General features: G+C 47.0%; 1 protein-coding gene across 2 annotated transcripts in view; it reads right to left on the reverse strand.

Moving 5' to 3' along the window:
* ZFAT (zinc finger and AT-hook domain containing) overlaps positions 1–25197 on the reverse strand; it is a 192232-nt gene that overhangs the window by 27692 nt on the left and 139343 nt on the right. The window contains exons 12-15 of one of the 2 annotated variants that reach the window (XM_082858914.1): positions 18946–19084; positions 10912–10997; positions 3972–4098; positions 1051–1181 (exon numbers count right to left, since the gene is read on the reverse strand). In XM_082858914.1, coding sequence (XP_082715040.1) covers positions 1051–1181; positions 3972–4098; positions 10912–10997; positions 18946–19084 — 483 coding nt within the window. Of the gene's footprint in view, positions 1–1050; positions 1182–3971; positions 4099–10878; positions 10998–18945; positions 19085–25197 lie in introns of both variants that reach the window. The other variant, XM_082858913.1, reaches the window with a different exon arrangement.

The raw sequence follows: 25197 nt of genomic DNA on the forward strand, positions 1-25197 counted from the left end.
AGCTGCCCCAGCAGCCCTTCATAAAACAGCCCCCAACACCCCGGCTCCTCGGCCCACGCCCCTCCCCCTTTCTCGTTTTACTTTTTTCCACTGCTCCCGTTCACCATTTGACGGCCTTTCTGTCTTACTTAGCTTTTTCCCAGGAGAGCAACCACTTTGATGGCAAACATCGGTTCTCTCCTGGAACCCCAGCAATGAGAACACTGTGGGCACTTAACTACACGCTTCCTGAGTGAATCACTGAAAGATGGATAACCGTGTAAAACTCTGTGCTCTGCAATTCAACCTTCTCCATGAACGTGAACTTTGATTCTAAACCACACACCCGGGGTCTGCCCTGGTTCTGATGTGCTTTCTGTTGTTTTTGCTTTTTTAAGTATTTGTGTTAAGCCAGTTCAAATCTTGTGTACAGTGAAGCAGGAGAGAGTAGAGAGAGAGGTACAGACAGATACAAAGGATGATCTGATCATCACACACGCCGCATCCTAACAGATGGCAAAGTCTCCCCTGAGGTTAGAAGGAGAGGAAATGAACCAAACAGTGTGACAATTAACTAGAGTAACCTTTACTCAAACACTGGCCATCTTCTTCCTATCAGTTCAGTTCAGTCATCCTGCGCTGATTCCGTCTGGTGATGTTTAACACTTAAGAGGCCAGTCCCTCCTGGCCTCCCTGGCTGTCCCCCCAGTGGCCCTGCTCCACAGACTCCGGCCTTAGGGACCGAGGCTGCTTTTGACCATAGATGCGTCCAAATGCATCCATATCACGCTCGTTTCACTCTGGGATGCCTTTCATTGAAAGGAAATGAATCAAGTTTCCAGAACTTTTTGAAATATACTACACCTTTCCCCTACAACACAGCCTCACATATGGTGCTACCGCAGATACAATCCCATGATAATAAGAAGAAACCGCATGAGACTAGACCGATTTCATTCCAAATTCCACCTTAGACAGGTTAAAGCCCTGAAAACCTAAGGGGGCAGGGGAAGAGAGAGGGTGTGTGTCAGCGCAAGGAGACAGTATTTAACAGGGAGGGCAAGGTCCTACCTGCTTCACGACAGTCACCGTCCCGGGCGCCATGGCAACCACCGAGGCAACGGCAGTGGCGTCGTGGGTCTCGGTGCCCAGCTCGATGATCTGCTGGAGGATGTTTACAGCCGTGGGGTCAAGTCGGTCACCTTGCCAGGAAGAAGCAAACAGGAGACCAGTAAGGCCGTGGGTGGTGAAGGTCACTGAACGCAAAAGCAGCCCTTAGCAGAGGCCATTCTTGCGCGGCGCCTTCTCCAGGGGTGCACGGGTTCTCAGTAAGTGCTCATTTTGACCACAGAAATAATGTGCATGGTACTTCACAGCCGACAATGCAGTCTCTATAAGAACATCTCAAAACTCCAAACAACCTGCGAGGAGACGACATTGTGACACTATTATCCCCACTTTATAGATCAGTCACCTCACTGCAAAAAAATGGAAGAGGATTGTCTTAGGCCCTTGGGTCAGTTATGTCACAAAGCCAGGGCTCAAGTCCAAATGTTCTGAATCCAAACTTGTTGATACAGGACTGCCTCTCAAAACAGAAACTCCTGAGAAGCACCAGCTATGACGTCAAACCACAGAGCTGGTTCTCCTTGAGCACAGGCATGGGAGGTGGTCAGTAAGCGTGTGCCAGATACATTACACAGGATACGGCAGAGCACCAAAGGGTGCTCAGTCATCAAACCAGTGGGCTTTAGAATTCTAAATTAATGTAAGCTGAGGATTCTCTTTGAATCATCTCAAAAGACTGTAATCATATCATCAGGGCAGCTCCTGAGTGTACCCTCTCACTCAGCTCTCACCATCTGCTTGGCCATCTGTGACTCTCTGGAACACAGCACTCTGACCCTGATCATTACTTCACTAAGAGGGAAATTACTACCTGATTGATATCCAGGCTAGCATAATATCATGAAGTCTCCACCAACGTCTACATACTCCTGGACGACTTTCTGCAGGCCACGCTCCAATGCGAATCAGTAAGTGATGACGGAAGGGAATTCAACATGTTCTACACAGAGGGTAGGACGTGGCATACGACTGAGGCAATGACATTAGCACCTGTTCACCATGCACCAGCCTAGCATCCCCTACACACACCTATTCACACCTACACACACACTCTCCTTCAGCAGGGGGGCGGGTTTCAACTCTGCCTTGCAGCCAGCCACTCTAAACATCTAAACACTAAACAAAATACTGACCTTAAAAAATGTACTGAAATAAGATTTTAATTCCTCATCCATTTACTCCCTCAATGACCATTTATCAAGCCTGAACTGTCAGCCAGGAACACGGTTCCCAGTGGGATACAGCAGGGGTCCCCAACCACCGGGATCTAATGCCTGATGATCTGAGGTGGAGCTGATGTAACAGTAATCGAAATAAAGTGCAAAATAAATGTAATGCGCTTGAATCATCCCGAAAGCATCCCCTCCCTCCATCCGTGGAAAAACTGTCTTCCACAGAAATGGTCCCTGGTGCCAGAAAGGCTGGGCACAGCTGGGATACAAAGATCTAACGCTGCCTCCCCCCACCCCTTCCGGGCTCACAGGTGACTGAGACAGACCGTAAGCAAATCATACAGCCCCTGGTCAGTTCCATATCAGGGGGGCGACTAGGGAGCTCTGTGGGAAAGTCAGGCGGGCTCCCGGGAGATGACACACCATCTGAATACTGAAGACGAAGACGTGTTCGCCAGAAAAAGTGCTGTGAGGGGAGGGGAACAGACCAGGCCCCAGAGGGCACAGGAGCGTGTGGGTGAGAAACACAGCTCACGCCGAGAACGGCAGAGTCTGGCCCAGGAGGGCACGGCTCCAAGGTGGCCAGAGATGCAGCGCAGGGAGGCCAGGGCCTAGAGCAGGTGGCCCGAATGCCGAGCTGCAGAGTCTGCCGTGTTTCCTAAGAGCCAGGAGGAGATGCCGAGGGCTGAAGGAGTGAGTGAGTGAGCGCTGGTGGGGATGAAGATGGACAGGCTGTCCTGGCAGGGCTTGAACAATCGCTGAAGTCACTGGACATGAGGAAGGAAACACGCACTGAGACATGGCGTCAGCTCTGGGAACCGCACCAAGAGCCGGTACCTTGACGCCCCATCTGCAGAGCCTGCTTCTCTCACCGGCTGCAGAGCTGTCTCCCGAATCCCCCGGTGAGCACAGCACCGGCAATGAATCTTCCCCAAAGTGACCGGCCCCAAGGGGTTTTCTGCGTACCCTTCTTACAACCTGGGGTTTAGGGATGTAAGAGCTGGATGAAATGGCAATTTCCTGTCTCCCATCACCAGCTGACTTCACTTAATGCTTCCTCTAATCCCACTTGCTTGACCTCTGTCCCCCAAATACCCAGAGGGCTGTGGTACGTTATATTAACTCGTACTCCTTTCCTGTTTGGAAAAGAGCATCAAGAAAATGTTTCCTAAGCACAATGCCCCAGTTGCCACTAGGCTGGCACAGTGGTCTGTTTTTTCAAATTGATCGAACATTTGAAACTGATGACATTTGACATAAAAATCCTGACTTGGGGCTTTTCAGAAGAACTGGGAAGTGGGCAGTCCCAACAAGAAGTCAGGGGACCTCGACTCCAAGACCAGCTCCAACACCCAACAAGTGGACGATCCTCAGCCAGCCGTTACAAGGAGGCAACCTTCCGCATCTGTGAAGTGAGGACAGTGGGACCTGCTTCTCCCTGCTCTGAGAGGTGATCCTACGTGTGAACATCCGGTAACCCTGTTAGGCGGCACCACGTTGGCTGGGGCCCTGTTCTAGAACACTGCAGGAGAGCTCCACCTCCAAGTCTGACAATGGGACCGCTCCGGTGGTCAGAATGCAGTGGAAGGAGACCAACTGGCAGACATAATTCATCCGTAAAGTCATTCATTCAGCGTGTCTATCAAAGACCAGTTCTGAGGTGTCAGAGGGAGGCGGGGGGCACGCTCTCACCACTGTCTGAGGTGTATCTCAGGTCCTGGAGGGCAGCCACCGCTGCCTGTGTGCCCTGGACGTCCTCTTCGGCTTCGGTGATATGCAGGTACTGGGTGGAGGGCTCCTCCGGAGTTTCTGTTGCTGGCTAAATAAAAACACAGCATCAGCCATGTGACCTTCTAGAAGATAACCTATTACCCAGAAGTCCCAGGATAATGGATTAAGACAGAACAAATGCACATAAGCAACGCTTTTGCAACAGCTCATTAAGCAGGCACCCCTGAGAAATCAGTGCTCCAGTAAAAACCTACTTCCCAAAGACAAAACTTCTCTTTGCAAGTGTCAAGACTTTTTAAAACCAGCGTCGGTGGAAAGCTTCCTGCAACACGTTCTTGCCATAGGAAACAGAGTATGCTGTTCATAACCAGAGATGACGCACGCTCAGAGGTTCTCATGTGTGCTCTTCTGCTGTCTCCTCTGCTCTTCCCATGGCCACCAACACTGCCCTTATCTCCCCTGTGTCCGGGCCTCCTGCCGTGAGGAAGGCCGAGAGGAAGGCACAGCAGTGGTGACGGTGGAAGGGAGGAGAGGACGGGTAATCACATAACACTCGGCAAGCTTCGAGCACGGGTCCTGGCACAGAGCGAGATCTCAGCAAATCTTAGCTACTCATGCTGCTCTGATTATAGGAAGGATATGAGAAATACAACTGACCAGAGAAAATACAGCTGTGCAAAATCAGGACTCACGAGAGTACGAGAAGCTAAAGAGACATTCACAGGTATCTTATACCTAAGGAGAGAAGAGGTGGGATGGAGTTTTCACAAGAACTAGATATTGATAATCACCTCCTTCTGGAACTGCAAGGCAGGAAACATGGATGTCACCAATAAAGAAGAACAAAAGGGGATTTTACATACAATTTATAGGAGCCAAAGCGATCACCCTCTAGAAGCACTTATCAGTTACTCGCACAGGTTCAGAATAGAAGGTGATTATTCTTTTACAGCCAAGTGGTCAAGTTCATTTAGCCTGACACATTTAGTAGACACCCAATAAATGTCTAATGAATGCATAAATGAACAAACAGAAGCATACTGCCTTTTAAGTACCATTAAGCAACATAGTGGCCAACACTGACTGGATCCGAGGAATGGCTTAGCCTGTGATGAACAGGATGGGCATGGACTGGCTTCCCCTCTTTGGGGTGCTCTTTGTAATAACCATCTGTGGGAAGGACGGTGCTTTACAGGGCATTCCTGGGAGGCTGGCGACAGCCCCGCTGCTGTTAACAGGCAGCTTGTCGTCACACGGCGACCACCCCCTGCCCAGCTTCTTAGCTGCTCTACTGTCTCACTTCTGGAGTCCAGTGCGTGGCTTGGTGTCAGCTATTTTTATTGAGTCACAGTTCTGCTGAAGGTGTCAGGATCTGTAAGGAGCAAGACCTCCAGAGGAGAGCGCCATGACTGCACTAACGAAAGCACCAGCTGGCCAGGAGAGATGGTGCTCTACATCAGGAACTGGCATTCCCATGTCTATGTGTAACAGAGAGCAAATCCTTGCAAGTATGAACTTGGAACACCAGAGGGCTGGCTGACTGTTGCCCACAGATGAGGATGTGGCGTTGATGCTGGTGACACCACCACCTCCAATAACCATGCCATTTACTGTAGGCCTACTGGGGACTAGACAGTAACCCCGGCGCTTTATAGACAGTGCTTTAACATACTCCTTAAATTTTCTTATAGAAAATGTCAAACATACACAAGACAGAGAGGTGAACTTCCGTGTACACATCACCCAATCTCAACAATCATCAGCTCATGGCCAGGCCTGTTTTGCCTATCTCCCCATGCACTCCACACAACTGTCCTTTGATTTTGAAGCAAATGTGGATGTCATATCAATTTATCTATATATATTTTAGAATGTATCTGCAAAAGGTAAAACTCTTTCAAACCATAACTACAACACCACCGTCACACTCAAAACACTTAATAGGGCTTCCCTGGTGGCGCAGTGGTTGAGAGTCCGCCTGCCGATGCAGGGGACACGGGTTCATGCCCCGGTCCGGGAAGATCCCACATGCCGCGGAGCGGCTGGGCCCGTGAGCCATGGCCGCTGAGCCTGCGCGTCTGGAGCCTGTGCTCCACAGCGGGAGAGGCCACAGCAGTGAGAGGCCCACATACCACAAAAAGAAAAAACAAACAAAAAAAACCACACTTAACAGTAGTTCCTTAGTATCTTCACATATCTAAATGGTGTTCTAATTTCCCCAATTACCTCATTTTTTCACAACTTGTTCTACAAATCATATTTAAGTAAGTTATTGAAATCCATATATTAGAACTGACTGATAAAAGTCTCATAAGACTTGTATTTATAGGCTCTCCCTCCACTCTTTCTCCCCTGCTTATAGTTTTGTTGGGAAAAGTGGTCATTTGCCTTCAGAGTTTCCAACAGTCTGGCTTTTGCTGACTGCACCAACATGGAATCATTGAATATGTTCCCTTGTCCACTGTATTTCCTGTAAACTGGGAGTCAGACGCAGAAGCTTAATTAGGTATCAGTTCCCTTTCTGGCAAGAAGGCTCCACGGGTAACACAGTGTCCTTCCATCAGGAGACACTATGTCTGAGTGTCTCTGTTTTTGCCATGTTGGCATGACATCAGTGGAGGGTTGCAAAATGGCAATACTGTAAATCCTCATTTGTTAGCTGGAGTACTTCTATAAAAAAAGTCTCTCTACAAACATTCGGTTACCCTGAGATATAGTTTATTTAGATGAGGTAGAAAAACTGTTTGATTCTGAGCCTTTATTTACCAAAACAGAGTTTTATTTATCAAAATAGAGTCGACTCCCTAATACCCTACAAAGGTGACTAAGGATTTTTCTCCCAGTATCATTATGAACTCATGGATTTAAACACACTTGATGTGCTTCACTCCAGTCTGTAAACACTAACAACAGCCTTGGAGTAACAATATCAACCCTACCACTGACGGTGGAATGACTGAAAACAGTACTTTGTTTGCAGTTCTTTTTGCCCTTAGGTTATAGCCCACTAGGGAGAACAATCAAATTTCTATCTTAAAGTCTCTTGAAATAGTCCTTCTCTATGTAGTTCTGCCATCGTTTTGATATATAGTTCAGATACTTTATTTCATTCTATTCTCAATTTTTAGGGTTAGGGTTTGCTTTTTAAAGTGTAATTTTGTTTTTATTATTACATAAGAAATGTATTTCTTATATTTATATCAGAGTTCCAGAGTCAAATCTGCACAGTCGGTCTCTGCTAAGACAAGTTTAGCTTCTCTCCTACCCTCTCCATCTTATCCCCCTGCCTTTTCTACCTGTGCTTTCCTCCCTTTTTATAACTTTTATTTTGAAATAATTTTAGATTTACAAAAGAGTTCCAAAAAAAATACAGAGACTTCCCACATACCCTTCATCCCACTTCCCCTAATACTGACATCTGCTGTAACCATGGTGCAATGATCGAACTAAGATATCAACATTGGTACAATACCAGACTCCACTGGCTTTTCCACTGGCATCCTTTTTCTGAGGACCCCACAGTGCATTGAACAGCCACAACTCCAAAGTCTCCTCCAACCTCCGACAGTTCTTCAGACACTCCTGAAGAGAACTGGTCAGGCATCTGGCCATCCACATCATCACATCAGTTGGATACGTCGGATGGTCTCCCATGATCAGGTGGAGGCTGAGGATGTTTTGAAGAGCACCACGAGGTGACTGCCCTTCTGATCACATCATATCAGGGGGTACATGAAGTCACTACGTCTTACTACTGAGGATGCTGACCTCGATCACGTGGTTAAGGTGGTGTCTGCCAGGCGTCTCCACTGTAAAGTTACTACTTTTCCCTCTATAATTAATAATTATTTAGGGGGAGATACTTTGAGGCTACATAAATACTGTATTTCTCCTTAAACTTCTGTCTACTATTTCTAGCACTCATCAATGGATCTTGCCTGCTGCAATTACTACTGTGGTGTTCCAATGGTGATTTTCTATTTCCCTCATTCTTTCTACATTTATTAATCAGCATTCTTCTGCGGGGAAGAACTGTTCCTTCTCCACCATTTATTCAATCATTTATTTATGTCAGTATGAATGCAGAGATATTTATTCTGTTCTTTCAGTTTTAGTCCAATACCATCGTGAGTTACTTTGTTACTCAAATTGTTCCAGCTCTGGCCCGTTAGGAACTCTTTGGGTTGTCTCGTGTGTCCTTTCGGCATGCCTCCATCTTATTTTTGTGGAGCACGTTGTTACTTTCTAGTACTGCAAAATGCTCCAGGGTCAACTTACATAATTTCTGCCTCAGCCCTCAAATCTACCACTTTTCAAAGGGACCCTGGTACCTTTTGTTGGATTATCCTGAGAATCCAAGATCTGGATTCTAGGTGTGCTCATTGCCAGCGGCATGTCACTGCTTCTAGGCCCTCTAAGCACAAAAAGCTAAGAAATACATGTATGTATACTAACCACGTATACACGTATATCTGGAATTATTTCTACATCAATCTATTGGTGTACGCACACACACACACACACACACACACACAAAATCTATCTACATGTTATATATAACAGTGCTGCAATAAACAGCCTTGTGCAATCACCTTTCCTCTTTTTTTTTTTTTTTCAGTATGCGGGCCTCTCACTGTTGTGGCCTCTCCCGTTGCGGAGCACAGGCTCTGGACGCGCAGGCTCAGCAGCCATGGCTCACGGGCCTAGCTGTTCTGTGGCATGTGGGATCTTCCCGGACCGGGGCATGAACCCGTGTCCCCTGCATCGGCAGGCGGACTCTCAACCACTGCGCCACCAGGGAAGCCCCACCTTTCCTCATTTTTGTCAGTATAACTTTGGGATAATTTTCTAATGGTGGGATCGTCTAGTTAATGGAAAAAGAAACACATATGTAATTTTAGTAGATACTGCTAAATTCCCCTTCATAAAGGTCACATCGTTTTGCATTCCCACCAGCAATGCATGAGAGTGCATATTTCCCTTCAGCCTCTCCAGCAGAGATGATGTCAAAACTTTGGGATTCTTGCCAGTCTACTAGGTAAGAAATTCTATCTCTGTCAAGTTTTACTTACATTTATTATGTGGGAGGTTGATCGTGCTTTCAGATATTCAAGGTCATTTGCATTTCTTTTTCTATGAACCTTTCTTATCTTTCGCCCATTGGGCTGTCGATCTTTTTCATCAGTATTTCTAGAAGCCTTTTATAATGTAAAGATATTCACCCTTTTTTCTATGATGTGACTGAAAATATTTTTTTGGCATTTGCCCCTCTACTTCTTGAGTTCTTTTACATAGTAGTTTTAAAATTTTTTTACGTGGTCAATTTTTTTTCAGTCTCTTCCCTAACTGAATCTGGATTTTGAGTTACAGTTAGGAAAGTTCTCCACACTCCCAATTTATAAATGAATTCACTTATGTTTTCTTCTCGTATTTGTAAAATATCTCTTTTTTTAAATCTCTGTTCCTTTGCTCTAGGTTCTCTCTATAGATAACTCATTGACTGTTGTATATTGATGTTTTAATCTGCTGCTTATTGTGTGTAGTAGATTTTCACTTATTCTTTCAGATTTTCAGAAACATAATCCTGTGTCTACAGAGATACTTTATTTCTTCTCTTCCGATTCTTATGTCTCTATTTACTCTGCCTTAGTCCAACACACCAGCTGAGGCCTCCCACGTGATACTAAAAACCAGAGCCCCTGGGGCACCCTCATCCTGTTCCCAACTCTAACAAGAAACCCCCTAGTCTAGGATGATAGCTTTTGGGCTGAAACACATACATTTTGCTTTTCATCTTAAAGATGTATTCATCAAATTCTACTTTATTGACTGTTTTTAATCAATGGATGCTGAATTTTGTCAAATTTTCATAGATGCCTTTTCTGCATCTATGAAGATGATCATTTCACTTTTCTCCCTAGTCCTCCCATTATGATGGGCTACATGGACACATTAACACGTTCCCTCCTCCTGGACAACCCTTCCCCTGAATTCTGGAACACTCCTCACATTGTCATGATGTATTATTGTTTTTCATGGGGTGTTGGATTTGTTTCAAAGCCCTTATTCTTAACTGGAGTAAGCCCACTGGATACTCTAATGCCCTAGAAAGTTCTCAGGAAGTGGTTCTCAATTGGGGGTGACTTTCACTCCTGGGGCACACTGGCAATGTCTGTGATAGTCTGGTTTTCACAGCTGGGTATGTGAATGGATCCTAGTGGGTAGAGGTCAGTGATACTATGAAACATTCTAAAATGCACAGCACAGCCCTCTACCACAAAGAATTATCTGGGTCATAACTTTAGCAGGACTCAGTTTGAGAAACTCTGCCTAAGGTAAACTGCAATCTGGTGTGACCCCTGGTACTTGAAAAGAGAAACAACTATTGGCTTTTAAAATACAGTTACTGGCTTTTATATAATTCAGTCAGGAAACTGGTTCCAACACCTGAGGGGAAAACAAAGGTGACGGGTAGAAGCACATGCCTCCGGTGGAAGGAGAGGAGGGCCTAGAAGCAGCAAATGGGCCCTGCCCTGCCCTCTGGGTGGGGACTGCCAGGATATGCCCTGTGTGCATTCTGCTTTCAGATGCCACTTCTGAAACTCTGAATTCGCGATAACAGAAGTGAAAATATCGACGAGTCCAACACAGACGTTCAGAAACCAGCCTAAACACAGCCCAGAGTAAGAAGTCACATGCGTGGCCTGGCTCTCACCCAGTGGTACCCCTCAGATATGAGACAGCGTTTGAAAAGATTTCCAAGTTTCCCAACCAGAAAACCCACTGCTCTGAGGAACTGCACTGGGCTTGCCTGGTTTGTCATCTGCGTTTAGGAAAGGCACAATCGATACCATGCTTTTAAAAGTACCTCCCACTTGGGATCTCCTTCGTTCTCCACCAACTTCAGGCCATGCTTGTTCTTCAAGTGCCTGTTGAACTCCCATTTGGTGCCATAGACGAAGCTGCACACAGGACACTTCAAACAACCTGAAAGCACAGACACAGGTAAAAAGAAGCATTCACAACACATGAATTCTGCCTTGCATTCAAACGCTCCAAATCTAAGGGATGTACTTTTTTGTCTCCAGTACTCACTTTCAATCCAAGCTTACCTTAATATTAAACAGAATAGCAACAGTATATGTGTTTTTCAGGGCAAAGGTTTAAAACTTAATGCATTTCTTTTCGCTTATTAAATGAGAATTTGCAGTGAGCCTAATACACACGTAATATTTTAGGTGCCAGAGAGAATTAAGATGAGTAACATAATTCCCTTGGCCAAGTGGCTGAACAGCTTAAATGATTTTTCCATGTTTTTATTCGAAAATAACAAATCATTTGGAAAGCAAAAAATAACTGAAGGACAATGGGTGCTTTTCTCAATCTCCTTCATCCTAAAACACTAAGACCCAGGGCCAGATTCTCAGTCTCCTTCACATCAGAAGGGGAGACAGTGATATAAATTCCCATGTGAATATCCCGCTAAAGGACAAATGAAAAAGCTGGTCACATCCTGAAATGTCACTATTTATTTAATTGATTAAATCTTACACATGGTCCAGGAAGTATCTGGATGCTTTCGTTAAGAGAATATAGAACTGTAGGATAAAAAAAGAAGAACCAAAAAAACCGACACACAAAGTCACACAAAGACTATCTTTCTAAAATTATATCAGAAGCAGCAACTAAATTAGGAGCTGGACAAAAATCACTTATTTATTTGTCTGTTTATATGAAGTAGAGTTGATTTACAATGTGTCAGTTTCAGGTGTACAGCAAAGTGATTTAACAGGCTGTGCTTCCAGAAGCAAACTCTAGCCCCTCAGGAGGCTAACTGTAGTCCCGGCATCAGGCCTCCAAATCTACCAGACATTTAGCAGGCCAGAGCCAGGCTAAGTGCTGGCACCCTCAGCTGGCCGGGGCAGTGAGATGGGACCACCAGGCACCTACTGGTCTCCCCGCAGCCACTGTTTGTCTGCTCTACACCCAGCACACAAATAAAAACTCAAACAAAATTACATCTCACATAGGTGTAAGACCCTCTACTGCCTTCCCATCACACCCAGAATAAAACCCCAGCTCCTTGCTGTGGCCTGTGACCCCAGTGGCCTGGTCCCTGCCTCCCTCTCCAGGCTTGTCCCCTCCCCTTCCTCGCCTTTCTCTGTCTTTTGCATTCCCCAAGCTCCTTCTCTTCTCAGGACACCTGCTGTTGTTGTCAGTCTGTCTGCTGACCCGGTCCCCTGTCTCTGCTGGACCTGCTGTGCTTCCCTGTGCCCTCCCAGCATCAGTATTTATTTCTTGCTCACTGGGGCACTAAGGAGGGAGGGGGAGGAATTCTGTCCTCATGACAAGGTGTCAACAAATTATATAAGAACTAGACAAATCTCATGGTACACATCACCTAATTTAAGCATCTCCTAGATGCAGCTGGGATGTGCTAGCTCTCCTGAATCAATTCCATGTCAGTGACTCTCAGAGAGCACCGTTCTGTAACCGGAGTTTCCTGTCTATCACCTGAGGAGGTGGGCGATTCCCCAGAAAGTCATGAGAAGGAACGGAAGCCAACCCAGGTGTCCGACAGCACAGCCCCTTAAACTTTCGGCCTCCCACGCCGGGAGGGCACAGGAGAGCACAGCAGGTCCAACAGAGACAGGGACCAGAGTCAGCGCAAAGACCAGCAACAGACACCAATTCTGAACTTCCAGAACATTCTACAGAGAAGGCAGCTCAAACAGATGCTTGTTTTCTGAAACTCAAATACACTGCACTCTTTTTTTAGGCAAAATCAAGTGGGCTTGCTCTTTCTTGCCCAGAGGATAATTAAACTTACTTTTTAACCTTCTTTGTTATTGCTTATTAATCATCTAAAATGAAATATTTTCCTACAATCATCTTTTAAAACCCTCCAAGGTATGAGAACCACTACCTCTTCTTTTGGTTAAGCTGACATTGCTTCTATAAAGACTTAATACGAGGCAATGAACACAAGCAAACTACCTAAGGTTAAATTTAGGCTTTAAAATGAAATTGAAGGTTCCTTCTGGGCTATTCTTTAACAGAAACTAATTTAGGGAGAAAAACATCCTTATATTATGTTTAAATTAAAATTCATACGAGAATGCCTCCACATTAATTAAAACGTCCGTCCACCTTTGCCATGGTGGCTTTAATTAAAGAACAACAAAGGGAAATATGTAATCTAGACCCAAGGTGTAACTATGCCAGTTAACTGACATTAAAGCTGAGAAATATTAATTTCCATTTCAATTCATTAAATGCTTAGGTCACACTCAGCAAAGGTCACGGGGAGGCCTGGTGAATTTGCTTGCAGCATTGATATCAAGTGTGCACCCTAAAACCCTAAACATCCCCCCACTGGCCAAGTCGCAAGTTCCTCCTGAGGAAAGACAAACCAGGCCAGAGGACAGAATTTCAGGAGCAATTTTAAAATTCCATCATGGAACCCTTTGTTCTTTTTGGGATGCAGTATATTCTGGAGGAATTTTGAGCATTAAACTATTTGCACTCCTTTGCAGTGGCTGGCATTATGGAAAATTCCGTCTCACTTTCAGTAATGTAACTGCCAGAATGGCAGGGGACACCGCGTTGGACAGTCAGAAGACCTGAGTTTGGCACCTGCTCACGTGACTCAGAAGCACTTCCTTAAATTCTCTGGGTCTTGGTTTTCTCTCCTACCAAGGTAAAAATGCTAAAGCCTGTATCCTTATAAAAGGCAGCGAGGTCAGCAGAACAATGGGCCCCCCAAAGATATTCACATCCTAATCCCTGGAACATGTGACTATGCGACCTCCCATGGCAAAAGAGATCTCAAAGGTAGGATTCACGTAGGGATCTTGAGATGGGGGATTATTCTGGACTATCTGGATGGGCCTAATGTAATCACAAGGGTCCTTCTAAGAGGGGAGTGGGAGAGCAGATCCCAGTGACGTAACCTGAGAAAGACTGCTGGCTTTGGAGGACGGGGCACGAGCCAAGGAATGTGGGCAGTGTCTAGAAGCTGGAAAAGGCAAGAAAACAGATCCTCCCCGAGAGACTCCAGAAGGAATACAGACTTGTTAGCAAACTTGACTTCAGCCTGTGAGACCCATCTTGGACTCCTGACCTTCAGAATGGTAAGATCATAAATCCGTGTTGCTTTAAACTACCGCCAAGTTTGTGGTCATTTATTACAGCAGCAATAAGAAACTAATACAGGCACTCAAGGGTAACTGGACCAAAAGCAGCTTAATTATCAAAGGAAAGTGGATACAGAGTAATTTGATTTTATTAACAAGTGAAATACAAAATTGGACTTGGGAAATACTGCAGAGGAAAAACCAAGTGCATTTGACTATAAGCCAGGCTGACGTTCCAAATCCCAGTGAGGAACTGGTAAACGGAGCTTAAGCAAGGTCTCCCCCATCCCTCCTGGTCCCCTCACACACTCCTCAAAATCTTGGCATCTGAGATCCAGCACACCCGTGGTGAAAGCCAGACTCTGAATCAGGACCCCGGTCTGGCTTGACCACCGGCTCACTTTGTGGCCGGGGCCGGTCCTTTTCCCTCCCTACGCTTCCTCATTTTAAAATGGAAATGATGACGCCAACCCCACAGGGCTTCGTGAGAGAGAAGAGAACATATAAAATAACAACCAACAACACGGTGTAGCATCACAGCACTGGAAGCACCTGCCAATAATGTATGGGATCTAGGCCCTAATAAAAACAATTTTAAAATAAAAATGTCCAAAAGTCAAATAAAGGACTTTGGGTTAACTGATAGTTTCTGGATTTTCTTCTATACTGTTTTCCCTGAATCTGGTGTGAATGTACATCTAAGGTACGGATGTACACGTATTTACACTTTTCTAATACAATTGTTCAAAATAACACAAAGATCTTAGCAGATGCCACAAAACTAAGCCTTCTCCTGGTCTGCTTCCTCACATCTTTTCTTATCTTAATTACCTACCCTTCCTCAATGATCCCCTAAAACGGGGAGCCTGAGTTAAGGCACACCACCCAGGAGAAACAGATGATTTTCCTCCCATGAGCAGCATGGGGCCTGTTAAAAGGAACGTGTACTTTCTGTTAGAGGATAAGAACACGGAGGCACTGCCCAGCCTTTGTCTCCAACCCAGGCAGGAAGGGCAAAAATGCTACCACAGCCCAGTGCCTTGCACAGTGTGGGACACATGAGGGGCTCAAGGTGCACCATGAAGAAGGACTTTGGGAATAAACATGATAGGGAATTGGAACCATTTATCAGGCACTCGTTACATGTCAGGCATGGTCTGGAATCTTCAAGAATAAGATCTCATCTTTGCAACCTGATGCTCAGAGACGGTAAGTAACTGGTCCAGGGGCCACAGTGATCACAGACCCGCCTCCAGGGTCTGTGCTCCTAATCCTCCGCTCGTGCCAACTGCCTGGGGCGACTTGAAGGAGGGCCTTGAGGTCACCGGAAAAGGACCAGCCCGCTAAGCCCCATCGTTAGCCCACCGTGAGCTCCAGGAATGAGCTGAGAGTTTGTGACACTTAGCATCAAAGCATCGGACGCCTTTCACAACCTGTGATTTAGTGAACCAGCTCCTGAGCTAGCTTCATCAGGGGCATTTTAAAAGGAGGAAAGGGGGCAGACCCACTGAAGCGATACAATGTGAAAAATGTGTATTTTGTGGGAAAACGCCTCGAATCCATATTAATGAACAAGTGATGGGCTGAGAAGAATAAACAAGAGATTGTCTGATCTGCTTTCAAAATATGAGAAGTACATAAAACATAAGCAGGGAATAAAACACTTAAGTAGCACTGAGTACAAGTCTAACTGCCAAAAAGCACTGGAGCCCGAGGGGACTGCTGCCTCCTGATGGGGCCCAGCTGGCATGCGGCTGGAAGCGGCACCTGTGCCCCCAGGACCAGAGGTGTGCTGGGGCCGCTGGAACCATCTCTTCCCAGCTCAGCGACCTCACACTGGAAGCTTAAAATTGGCCCTGGCGGAAATATGCACGGCACAGAAATTGGCAAATGCTACGAATCAGGTTCCCTTCCCCCGCCCCGGGAGAGCCAGCTGGTAAACACTCACAGAACACGAGTGGATGCCCTAGCAGCCCCCATTCCAGAGCTCGTTGAAAATGACCCAAACTCTGTGGAAAACACCATGTGCCTTCCATCAGAAACCTCAGCCTATTCGGCCTTCTTCCCGCCTCTCCTGCAGTGCTGTGCACGGACACCCTCCCCAAACCCCTGAGCATGGGGGGAGGAGAATCTTTCCCAGCAATTGATGGCTCTGCCTGTGTCACAGTGCGACACCGTTTAAACACAGCTGATGGACAAGGAGTCCCTGCATTGGTTTCAGGAGACTAGCATCGTTTTGATAAAACTGCATTTGTGGGTTTTTTATTATACCATCATTTTAACACATATTCCTCTGTCTCAAAACAAGAAATTATAAAGTCCCACAAAGATATCTTTTGAGGAGTGATGTGAAGACGAAAATAAAACCAAGTGGGGATAGGGAGAATTACATGGAATTAATCAAAAGGAAATGAAAAATTCCAGTGGTACCAAACACCTCATCATTTCCAAAGACAGTCATTTTATCCAGCTCCACTTTCTCCCTGTCTCCTTCACTTTCCACAGCGAGAGCTGTGTGCTCTTGAGATCTCTGAGCTGCACTCACAGTCAACCGGCTCTCTGCTTTCAGAGACAGTTTTCCCGCCAACACACAATGGCACGATGTCTCCTATGAGCCAAGAGACATTTAGTTGTTTCCTTCCACAATATGTCTCTTAAAGGGGGGCATAGGAAAACTAAATAAACACACACACACACACACACACACACACACACACACACGCCAAAAATAGCCCTGCAAAGATTAGAAATAAAACCCAGACCCTGTCAGGGAATGCCAATTGATTACAGAGAGTCTTGGAAAGTTAAGTGAAAACTTAGGGCATGAAGCAACTTGACCTCAGCACATTTTCTGCAAGGCAACGATGAAAGTTTGGAAGCATGGAGCTATGACAGTGTCATCAGTCAGATCCCCACGCCTCTCCCAACTGCCACAGTAAACATCTATTTCCTGCCAATCCAACCCAAGAGTGTGAAGGATGCTAAAACGAATCGCTAGCCCGCTACTCCAATTATTTACTGTGACTCTAAGGCAATCTATCCTCTCCTCTGTGATTCCTAGACAGAGGAGTCATCAAAAATGATGCACCAGGGCTTCCCTGGTGGCGCAGTGGTTGAGGGTCCGCCTGCCGATGCAGGGCACACGGGTTCATGCCCCGGTCCAGGAAGATCCCACATGCCGCGGAGCGGCTGGGCCCGTGAGCCATGGCCGCTGAGCCTGCACGTCCGGAGCCTGTGCTCCGCAACGGGAGAGGCCACAACAGTGAGAGGCCCGCGTACCGCAAAAAAAAAAAAAAATGATGCACCAGCTCTAGAAGGACTGGCATATTTTCAGAAAAACAAAACAAAACATAAAAACAAAAGAAAGGAATGAAAATGTATTGAGTGCCAGACACTCAAGTGTTCTCGTTTCACTCTCCCCGTGATCACAAGGGATGGCTGCTGTGAACTCCACCTGAGGTGCAGGGCCTCAGGTAGAGAGGAGGGTGACTTGCCCAAATGGCACCGCACCTTCCTGCCCTCCAGCTCCGTGAAACTGCCATTCAAGCCAATGCCAGGCCCACGGTCCCGTTACCCCAGATGGATGGCTTAAAATTATCCCGAGTTTTTTCTGCCGCTCATCCATTTCTGTACATCAGCCCTGTCACCGAAAGTGCTGAAGGATACCGTCAATTCATTTCTTTTACATTAAGATGCCTTTCATGGCGATTACAGCAAGTGGAGCTTCACGCTGCATCGGAAAACTAGGAGCGGCCCCGGCTGCAGCCGAGTTTACAATCCCACAGCTCTGTTTACGGGGGCAGGTTTCTAAAATGGTCTTCAGCTTCAAAGAGTCACAGGATTTAGGAAAGAGTAGCAACTGACGCATGGCACGCTGCAATCATTTTTCAGCTGAATTACCGAAGCGCAGATATAAATACAACAGCATTTCTCTGTGTGGCAACAGCAAGTGAGCTAAACCCTCTCAAGTGGGAATGCGATTATTTATTAAAAAAAGAAGCAAAACCCCGCCAAACTTTTCAATGATATTAGAGGCTTTCATCCATTCTCTTTAGTTTAAATGTTCTAAATAGTTTTTCCTTTTCAAGATGCATAAGTAATCTGAGCACTCAATAAACATCTTTGGATAATCTAAAGAATCCCACCTATAAATGCGATCAGTACAGCATTATTTACAACTGCAATAAAAGAAAAATCTGGAAACCCTATAACAAGAGGAGCATAGTTAAATAATACTTGATGCTGTATCGCGAAAAGCCCTCAGAGGGTAAAGTAGGAAGACAGTGCACCAAAGGAAAACAAAATGTGCATGTTAATCATTGTTAAGTAAGCCATGAACTTTCATTTGTGCGAAATGTGTGCATGGACCAAGGACAGAAGGCAATACAGTCAGCCCTTCGCATCCCCCGGGTTCCACATCCAATGTGGGGCTGCAGATACAAATGCTGACTGTTCTCTGCCATTTTACACAAGGGATCGAGCGTCCACGGACTGCAGTATCCGTGAGGGTGCCGGAGCTGATCCCCCGCAGATACTGAGGGACGACTGTACTGACAAATGAACGTTATGGGAAGGGTGCTAAAATCTGTGGGTTAATTATCGCTTTGTCCATTTAAGAGTTCCATTAAGGTCACTGTAATCCAATCCTGGCATAAGTAACATGATATAAACAGCAAGGAGGAGGCGGAGGACAGCAGTTACGCTGAGGACCGTTCAGGGATCGGGGCGGCGCTGCAGGAGCACGCAGCGCCACCCCGTGGGGCTCGGCCGGGCAGGACAGGAGCGGCCTGCTCGCCTACCTTGCTGGATGAGTGCGTCGGCCGCCAGCTCCCCGGTGCCCACGTTGGTGTACTCCTCGTTGGGGTGTTTCCTGTTGTAGTGCCGCTTCAGGGAGCCCGAGATGTTGCATGAGTAGTGGCAATGGGCGCAGCGGAAAGGCTGCAGCGACAAGGAGGAGGGTTAGGGCCAGGCCAGCCCTGTGTGATCGAGCTCCAGCTCCCCCACCACCCTCCCACCCACCCCCCCGCAGTCCTCCTCCACGACTCTCCCACCTGGGAGCATCCGCTTCCTGGAAGGCCTGGGAGGGGCAAGCCACCTGCTGGGAAATGCTCCAGGAAAAGACGCCAACCTGGGGCGGCTGAGTCCTGCCTCTGCAGGGACCATCCAAGTCACCTGGCAGGGGTCCCCAGGGTAAGAGGGGTCTCTGCTAAATGAGGCTGCTCTGATTTCTTTTCTTTGCTGTCCACCCCAGATTTATAGTTCTTGTTTAAGAAGAAAATAACAAAAAGCAACCCAGGAATCTATCACTTTTCTTTTCTTTTTTTTTTAAAGTGAATGCCATTCAAGCATCTCCCCTTACCATTACTTCCCTGATGCACCTGCTTCTTTAACTAAATGGACTCCTCCACAGCATTTACCTGCAAGCACCACGTATATACATCACTGTCCCCCCTTAGGGAAATCTGCCTGATAAAATCTATTTCCAACACCCCCACCTGGGCAAGACAAAGCTCTTTTAAGATCAGGGCACCAACGGGTCGTTCATGCAGTCTTATCCGCCAACTTGCAACTGCTTCGGGGGATGCAGAGAGTGGTGAGGGGAAGAGGCACCTGCTCAGGTCTATTGGGAGGCCCACTGAGACCCATCCACTGGCCAGGCGATGGATGGACAACCGGATCCTTGTCCTTCCCAGGCCCTTACTCCTGGTCAGGACAAAATCAAGTGTCCCTCTGATCCATGTGCTACACAGCTATACAGCACAGGGCTATGGAAATCCCAGTTTTGCATTCAGGGCCTGTCTGGTGACACAAGCAGCTTCCTGGCCCAGCGGGAATGGAAGAGCACAGAGCGGCCCACAGGACAGCAGGGGACTCAGATGCGGCACGTTCAACTGACCCCCAGCACGGCCTGGCCGTGGAACTTCAGACAAGTAGTGAAACTCCTCTAAGCTTTGAGCCTCTTATCAATTCAAAGGGGATGATACCACTACCTGGTAAGGCTGCTGTGAGAGTTAAATGATCCAACATAAACTGGTACCTAAGATGCCACAGAAAGCATCTACCGTTTTTACAATTTTACATTTACTGTTTTAGCAATTTTACACGACCCTTACTATGTCTGTGGGAGCTGATGCACCACTGTGTCTGGTGAGACCTCAAATCCACCTCCCCTTCTCAACTGTCCAAGTCATCAATTACCTCCACTGCCACCTGGAAGAGCTAAAGCAGAACCGTGCATCTCTGAAGCGGGATGCACCGACTACGGGAAAAGTCCTCTCTTTGACACTCCAATCGGCCCCGCTTTCCATGGTTCTTCAAGCCTACAGATGTGCTGAAGTCTCCCCATTGAGAGAAAGAAAGAGATGGAGGAAGGGAAGAAAATGACAAGAAAAGCCATCTACCTGGGCCCTGTTTAAATCGCTCTACTCCCTGCTTGCAGGCCACCTCCCAGCCCACGCTCTCGAAGCGCGGTCCTGCCTGCCGCCTCCATACCATCCCCTTCCTCTCTCAGGCCCCCCAGATCTCCCAGGCAAACCGCTCCTGTGGGTACAGCCTGGGCTCCCTCTGCAGACCTCGCCCCCCTCCTTCCCCACCTCCTTCCACTGGCTGCCACCTCCCACCGTGACGCGTTATATGGTGACAGCACTGTATCACCAGGTTCTCTTTCTCACTCTGAACTTTCTCGGGTTATTTTACTAGATCTGCTTCCCAGGCCTGAGGTGAAATGCTGACTTTCTCTAAGGTTCTGCCCTGGGGTCTGTTTTGTTCTTCCACTGTGGTCCCAATGGTCGCTTTTACATGCTGATATATCCATATATATCCAGTTGTGATGGCTCCCAAACCACAGATAGGAATTTTCAACTCTCTTCCAGGTATCTCTACAGGGATGCTCTGGAAGCACCTCAAAATAAACACACACAATTTCAGACTCACGATCTTTCTGCAGAATCAGCTATTCATGCAAAGACAGAAACCTGGTCGTCACCCTAGACTTTTCCTTCTCTCCTACCACCCAACCAACTACCGAGTCTGCCCAGGCTTCCTCAGACACGTGTCCAGAGCCCTCCCCTCGACCCTCTCATCTATCACTCCAGCACAGAGAAAGTGCTGACCTGGCCTGTAAGGGAAATGCTGTGACTCCCAGGAGAGCAGTTCTCAGACAGCAAGACGGGGGGGGGGGGGGGGGGGGGGGGGTTCTCTGGTGAGCCAACCTGCTCCGAACCCTTCCCCAGGGACCCCACCCTCTGTCAAGGCCACACCGTGGTCACCGGATGCTTTGTGCTACACTGCACGTGCCACTTTCCGTCCTTCATGGAGAAGAAACCCGTGGTTTGGCCTATGACGGCTTATTAAACAAAAGGACCTGGAACAAAGGCAAAAATTAGCCAGGCTTCTCACCTATCTACTGAGCAGAGAATAAGAGACCTAAAATGCCAATGTTTGATTATCTGCAAAGTTAAAATAAAAGCTAAAACCGTCTTAAGTGCTTTCAGCTCCATAAAAGCAAGTTCTATGAAATTATTTTGCAAATATTAGCATTTGCATAGAAATCAAAAAGAACCACCAAAAACGCTCCCCTGCGGGTGCTGGGTAGTCAGTGAGCACAGAGGCAGGAAGAGGCAATTACAATGAGAAATGGTCCTACAAACCTAACTTCAGGCTTGAGAGCCAATTCCATTCTTCTTCTAGCAAAGCGGATAAACTGCCTCATGAGAGTTTCGACTCCTTTAATTCCCCACGCCTGCTCCTTGGTAGAACTGCTAATGAAAAGAAGAATGGCCAAAACGTCAGCAGACAGGCCAAAAAATATAGAGGTGAGCCCAAATGAGAAATCAGTTTCTGACCTACTGATCTCTATGAAAATCTTCAATTCTTAAAGTTAAAAGGGACACTTTCAAAGACTGACATTGACCAAGCCTCCCTCCGTGACAAAACAGCCTTCTGCAGCCTCTGACAGTCTGTGATCTCAGCCTTTGTTAGAGGCAGGGAGGTCAGACCCCTGGCCCCTTGCACTGCTGAATGGCTCCAGGGGTTTAGGAGGATAAACCTTCCCGTTCTCTTCTACTCGCTTGAAGCCGCCATCACCTTTCACACGAAATCAATCCCCACCTAGCTTCTTCTTAGGACCCTCTCTCTTTAAATGGTGCAGCTGAGCCGCATCTGGGCCTTTCACGCCGAACAAGTTTGAACTTGTGGGGCATTGCCACGTTCCAGCAGGGAGTTCTGCTGGGGCCGTCGCTGTAGCGCAGGAGACATAGGCAAAGAAAAGCGTGGATGACGCCCCTGCACCCACCCAATGCCAGGCATAGAGTCTGACTGCATTATTAACAGTGCACATCTTGGGATTTCGCTTATGGAGCATGTATTTACTGACCTCCTGCTATGAGTCAGACATTGTTCTCTCACCCTGGGGACATAGTAAACGAATGAGAGATTCGTGATCCCCTGAATACACAAGAGTGTGGGGACTTAACATATCAACTGCAAAGATTAAATGTCATCTAGGCAAACTAGATCACAGACCTTGTTTCCTAAGTTTTCTAATTACTTGCAGATAGCATAGGACGCTACATCTCAAAGGGAAGTTATTTATCGAGAGCTCTCAGGCCAGAATCCAGCCAAGAGTTATAAGGAAAATATATGCAGGCTGTAGTCCTGTAGTGCATGTGAGACAAAACATCCAAAAAGAAAGTGGATCGAAAACAAGGCAGAAACCGCTGTCATGCCTGCAACGCAGAGTTGCACTAGATTTGTTAAGTAACGTGGCCTAACATAGTAACTGTTTTAGCTCACCTTCACTGATAGCTATCATATGCCAGAGAGTTCTAAGTTCTGCATGGATTAGTTCCTGGAAATCTCACAACCTCCTCATGTGGTAGGTACAATTGTTATCTCCATTTTACAGATAAGAAACTGACATGTAAAAGGGTTAAGGAATCTGCCCAAAGTTTCACAGTCTCCCAGCCTGACCACTTGGTCTGCACTGGATTTGGGGCCCAAGACCAGCCAGCAATGAAGAGATGATGTGACTCCCCGTCTGTCATTTCCTGAACATCTATCTTCCCTAGGAGGGGCATGGTTTGGTTTGCTGGGATTTTCTAGATATAAGGCAGCCCACATCTCACCATCAACTTCTACACATGAGGACCGCCACGGTGAGCTGGGAGGAATGCTGGCCGTTCCTAGGGGGCAGGGACGAGGCAGGGATGGGTGAAGCCAAGAAGAGGGCAGACACAGCCAGGTCACAGTGGGACGTGTGCTGAATCAGGAAATGAGGTTTTTAGGAGATGGGGATTCCAGTGGGTATCGAGCAGGGGGTGACATGCCAACTTCACAGTGTTCACTCTGGAAATTAACAGAGGGTGGAAAGGAACAAGACTGAAGGCAGGGAATCAACAGTCCAGTTGCTACAGGGGTGTAGACAAAAGATCTAGAGGCCTAAAATGAGAGAGTGGAACAAAAAAAAATGGGAAAGGAAGAGGGAGTTTAAGAGAGATGGAGGAGGAAAGATCAGCCGACCTGAAGATGGAGATGCAGTGTGAGAAGACAGAGACAGAGAGCCTCAGGATGACTCCCAAGTTTCCAGCACGGATGACACAGGAGGAAGGTATCCGGGCAGCCGTGGAGGAAGTTCTACAGATACGGAGAGAAAGAGGGAGGACGCAGAGCCCTGGACATCCAGGAGGGCAGGTCCAGAAAGCATGTGAAGATATAAGGTGTTCGGAGTCTAAAGCTCAGAGGACGGTTCTGGGCTAGAGGAACAGATGTGAGCACGGGCAGCCAGCAAGTGCCCTAGGACAGAACACACCCATTGTCAGTGAGTGTGTGAAGTGATAAGACAAGTGGCCTTAGAACAGCACCCGGGAACACAGGAACAGCAAGAGAGGAGCTCGTGAGGAAGGACAAGAAAGAACGGCAGCAGGCAAAAGAATCAGGGGTGTCTGGAGACGAATGTCCTTCATGGAGGGAGGGGGTGACAGAGTCAAGTGCACTAAGAAATCCGATAAGGCCTAAAAAGTGACCACTGGGACTGGCCATCGGGGAGGTGGGCTTGTGGCCTGACTGAAAAGAGCTGGTTTCAGGAACATGCTAAGAACAAAGGCCATGTCATGGGGAGAAGGCAGGGGCAGAAGCTGGATTTGAGGTCAGGTGTCAGGGACATTTCAACAATGCAAACGATATGCCTTTTTCAAAAGGCGCATCAAAGGATCCTCCTCAAAACGTACACTGACAACCAACCATTTGAGTTGAAAGAAAAAGTACAATTGAACTTGTGGAGGCTGGAACTCTAAGTTCTCAGACTTACGTCAAGAAAGCAAGTAAAATACACTTTGTCCCAATTTGAGGATTTGCTGTTCTGGTTCTTCACACAGAAAGAAAGAAAACAGCAGAGGACAGGAAGTCCTATCTCACCTGTGAAATCGGGCTCTGACAAACCTGATGAGAAGACATCGAACTACACGAGACAGGCTAATGCAATCTCCCATGGGCGTCAAGAGACGGACTCAGAGGAATGTTTAAAACAGATGAGAAGCTGGTGAGGAGGTGATGTCCAAGGTCGTGACATCGGTAACCAATCACGGAGCACAGGATGGCTTTCTGGTAGAAGGAGAGGGCGCCCTGCTGGCTTCCGTCCACAGCAAGCAAGAAGGCTCTCACCTGGCAGGACCCTGCGGGCCACTGTGTGGAACCACATGCAGCATCACGGTCCTATAACTACATCCACGGGCTCAGAGACCAGAATGTGAGCCTCTCCCTCTGTGATGGGCCTGATGCTCTCTGAAGAGGATGGGGAAGCATAATGGCAAGGGAGAAGGTTCCAGACGACCTGTGGGTAAAACTTACGGCCACGAGTCATGATTTCATAGCCTAAGTTTAACAACATGGTCAATGGAGAGACAGAGATAAAGAAGGAGATAAACCACAAGTCTAACTGGTATTCAGGTGAATTTGGATCCAAAATGCTAGAAAAGATTATATAATCATTACAACCTAAATTAAGTGGGCTGGTTGGTACGAGACAATTTAGACGCTGCTTGGTAGAAGCCAGG

Source organism: Leucopleurus acutus (assembly GCF_964270905.1).
Source record: "Leucopleurus acutus genome assembly, chromosome: 17".
Taxonomy (NCBI): Eukaryota; Metazoa; Chordata; class Mammalia; order Artiodactyla; family Delphinidae; genus Leucopleurus; species Leucopleurus acutus.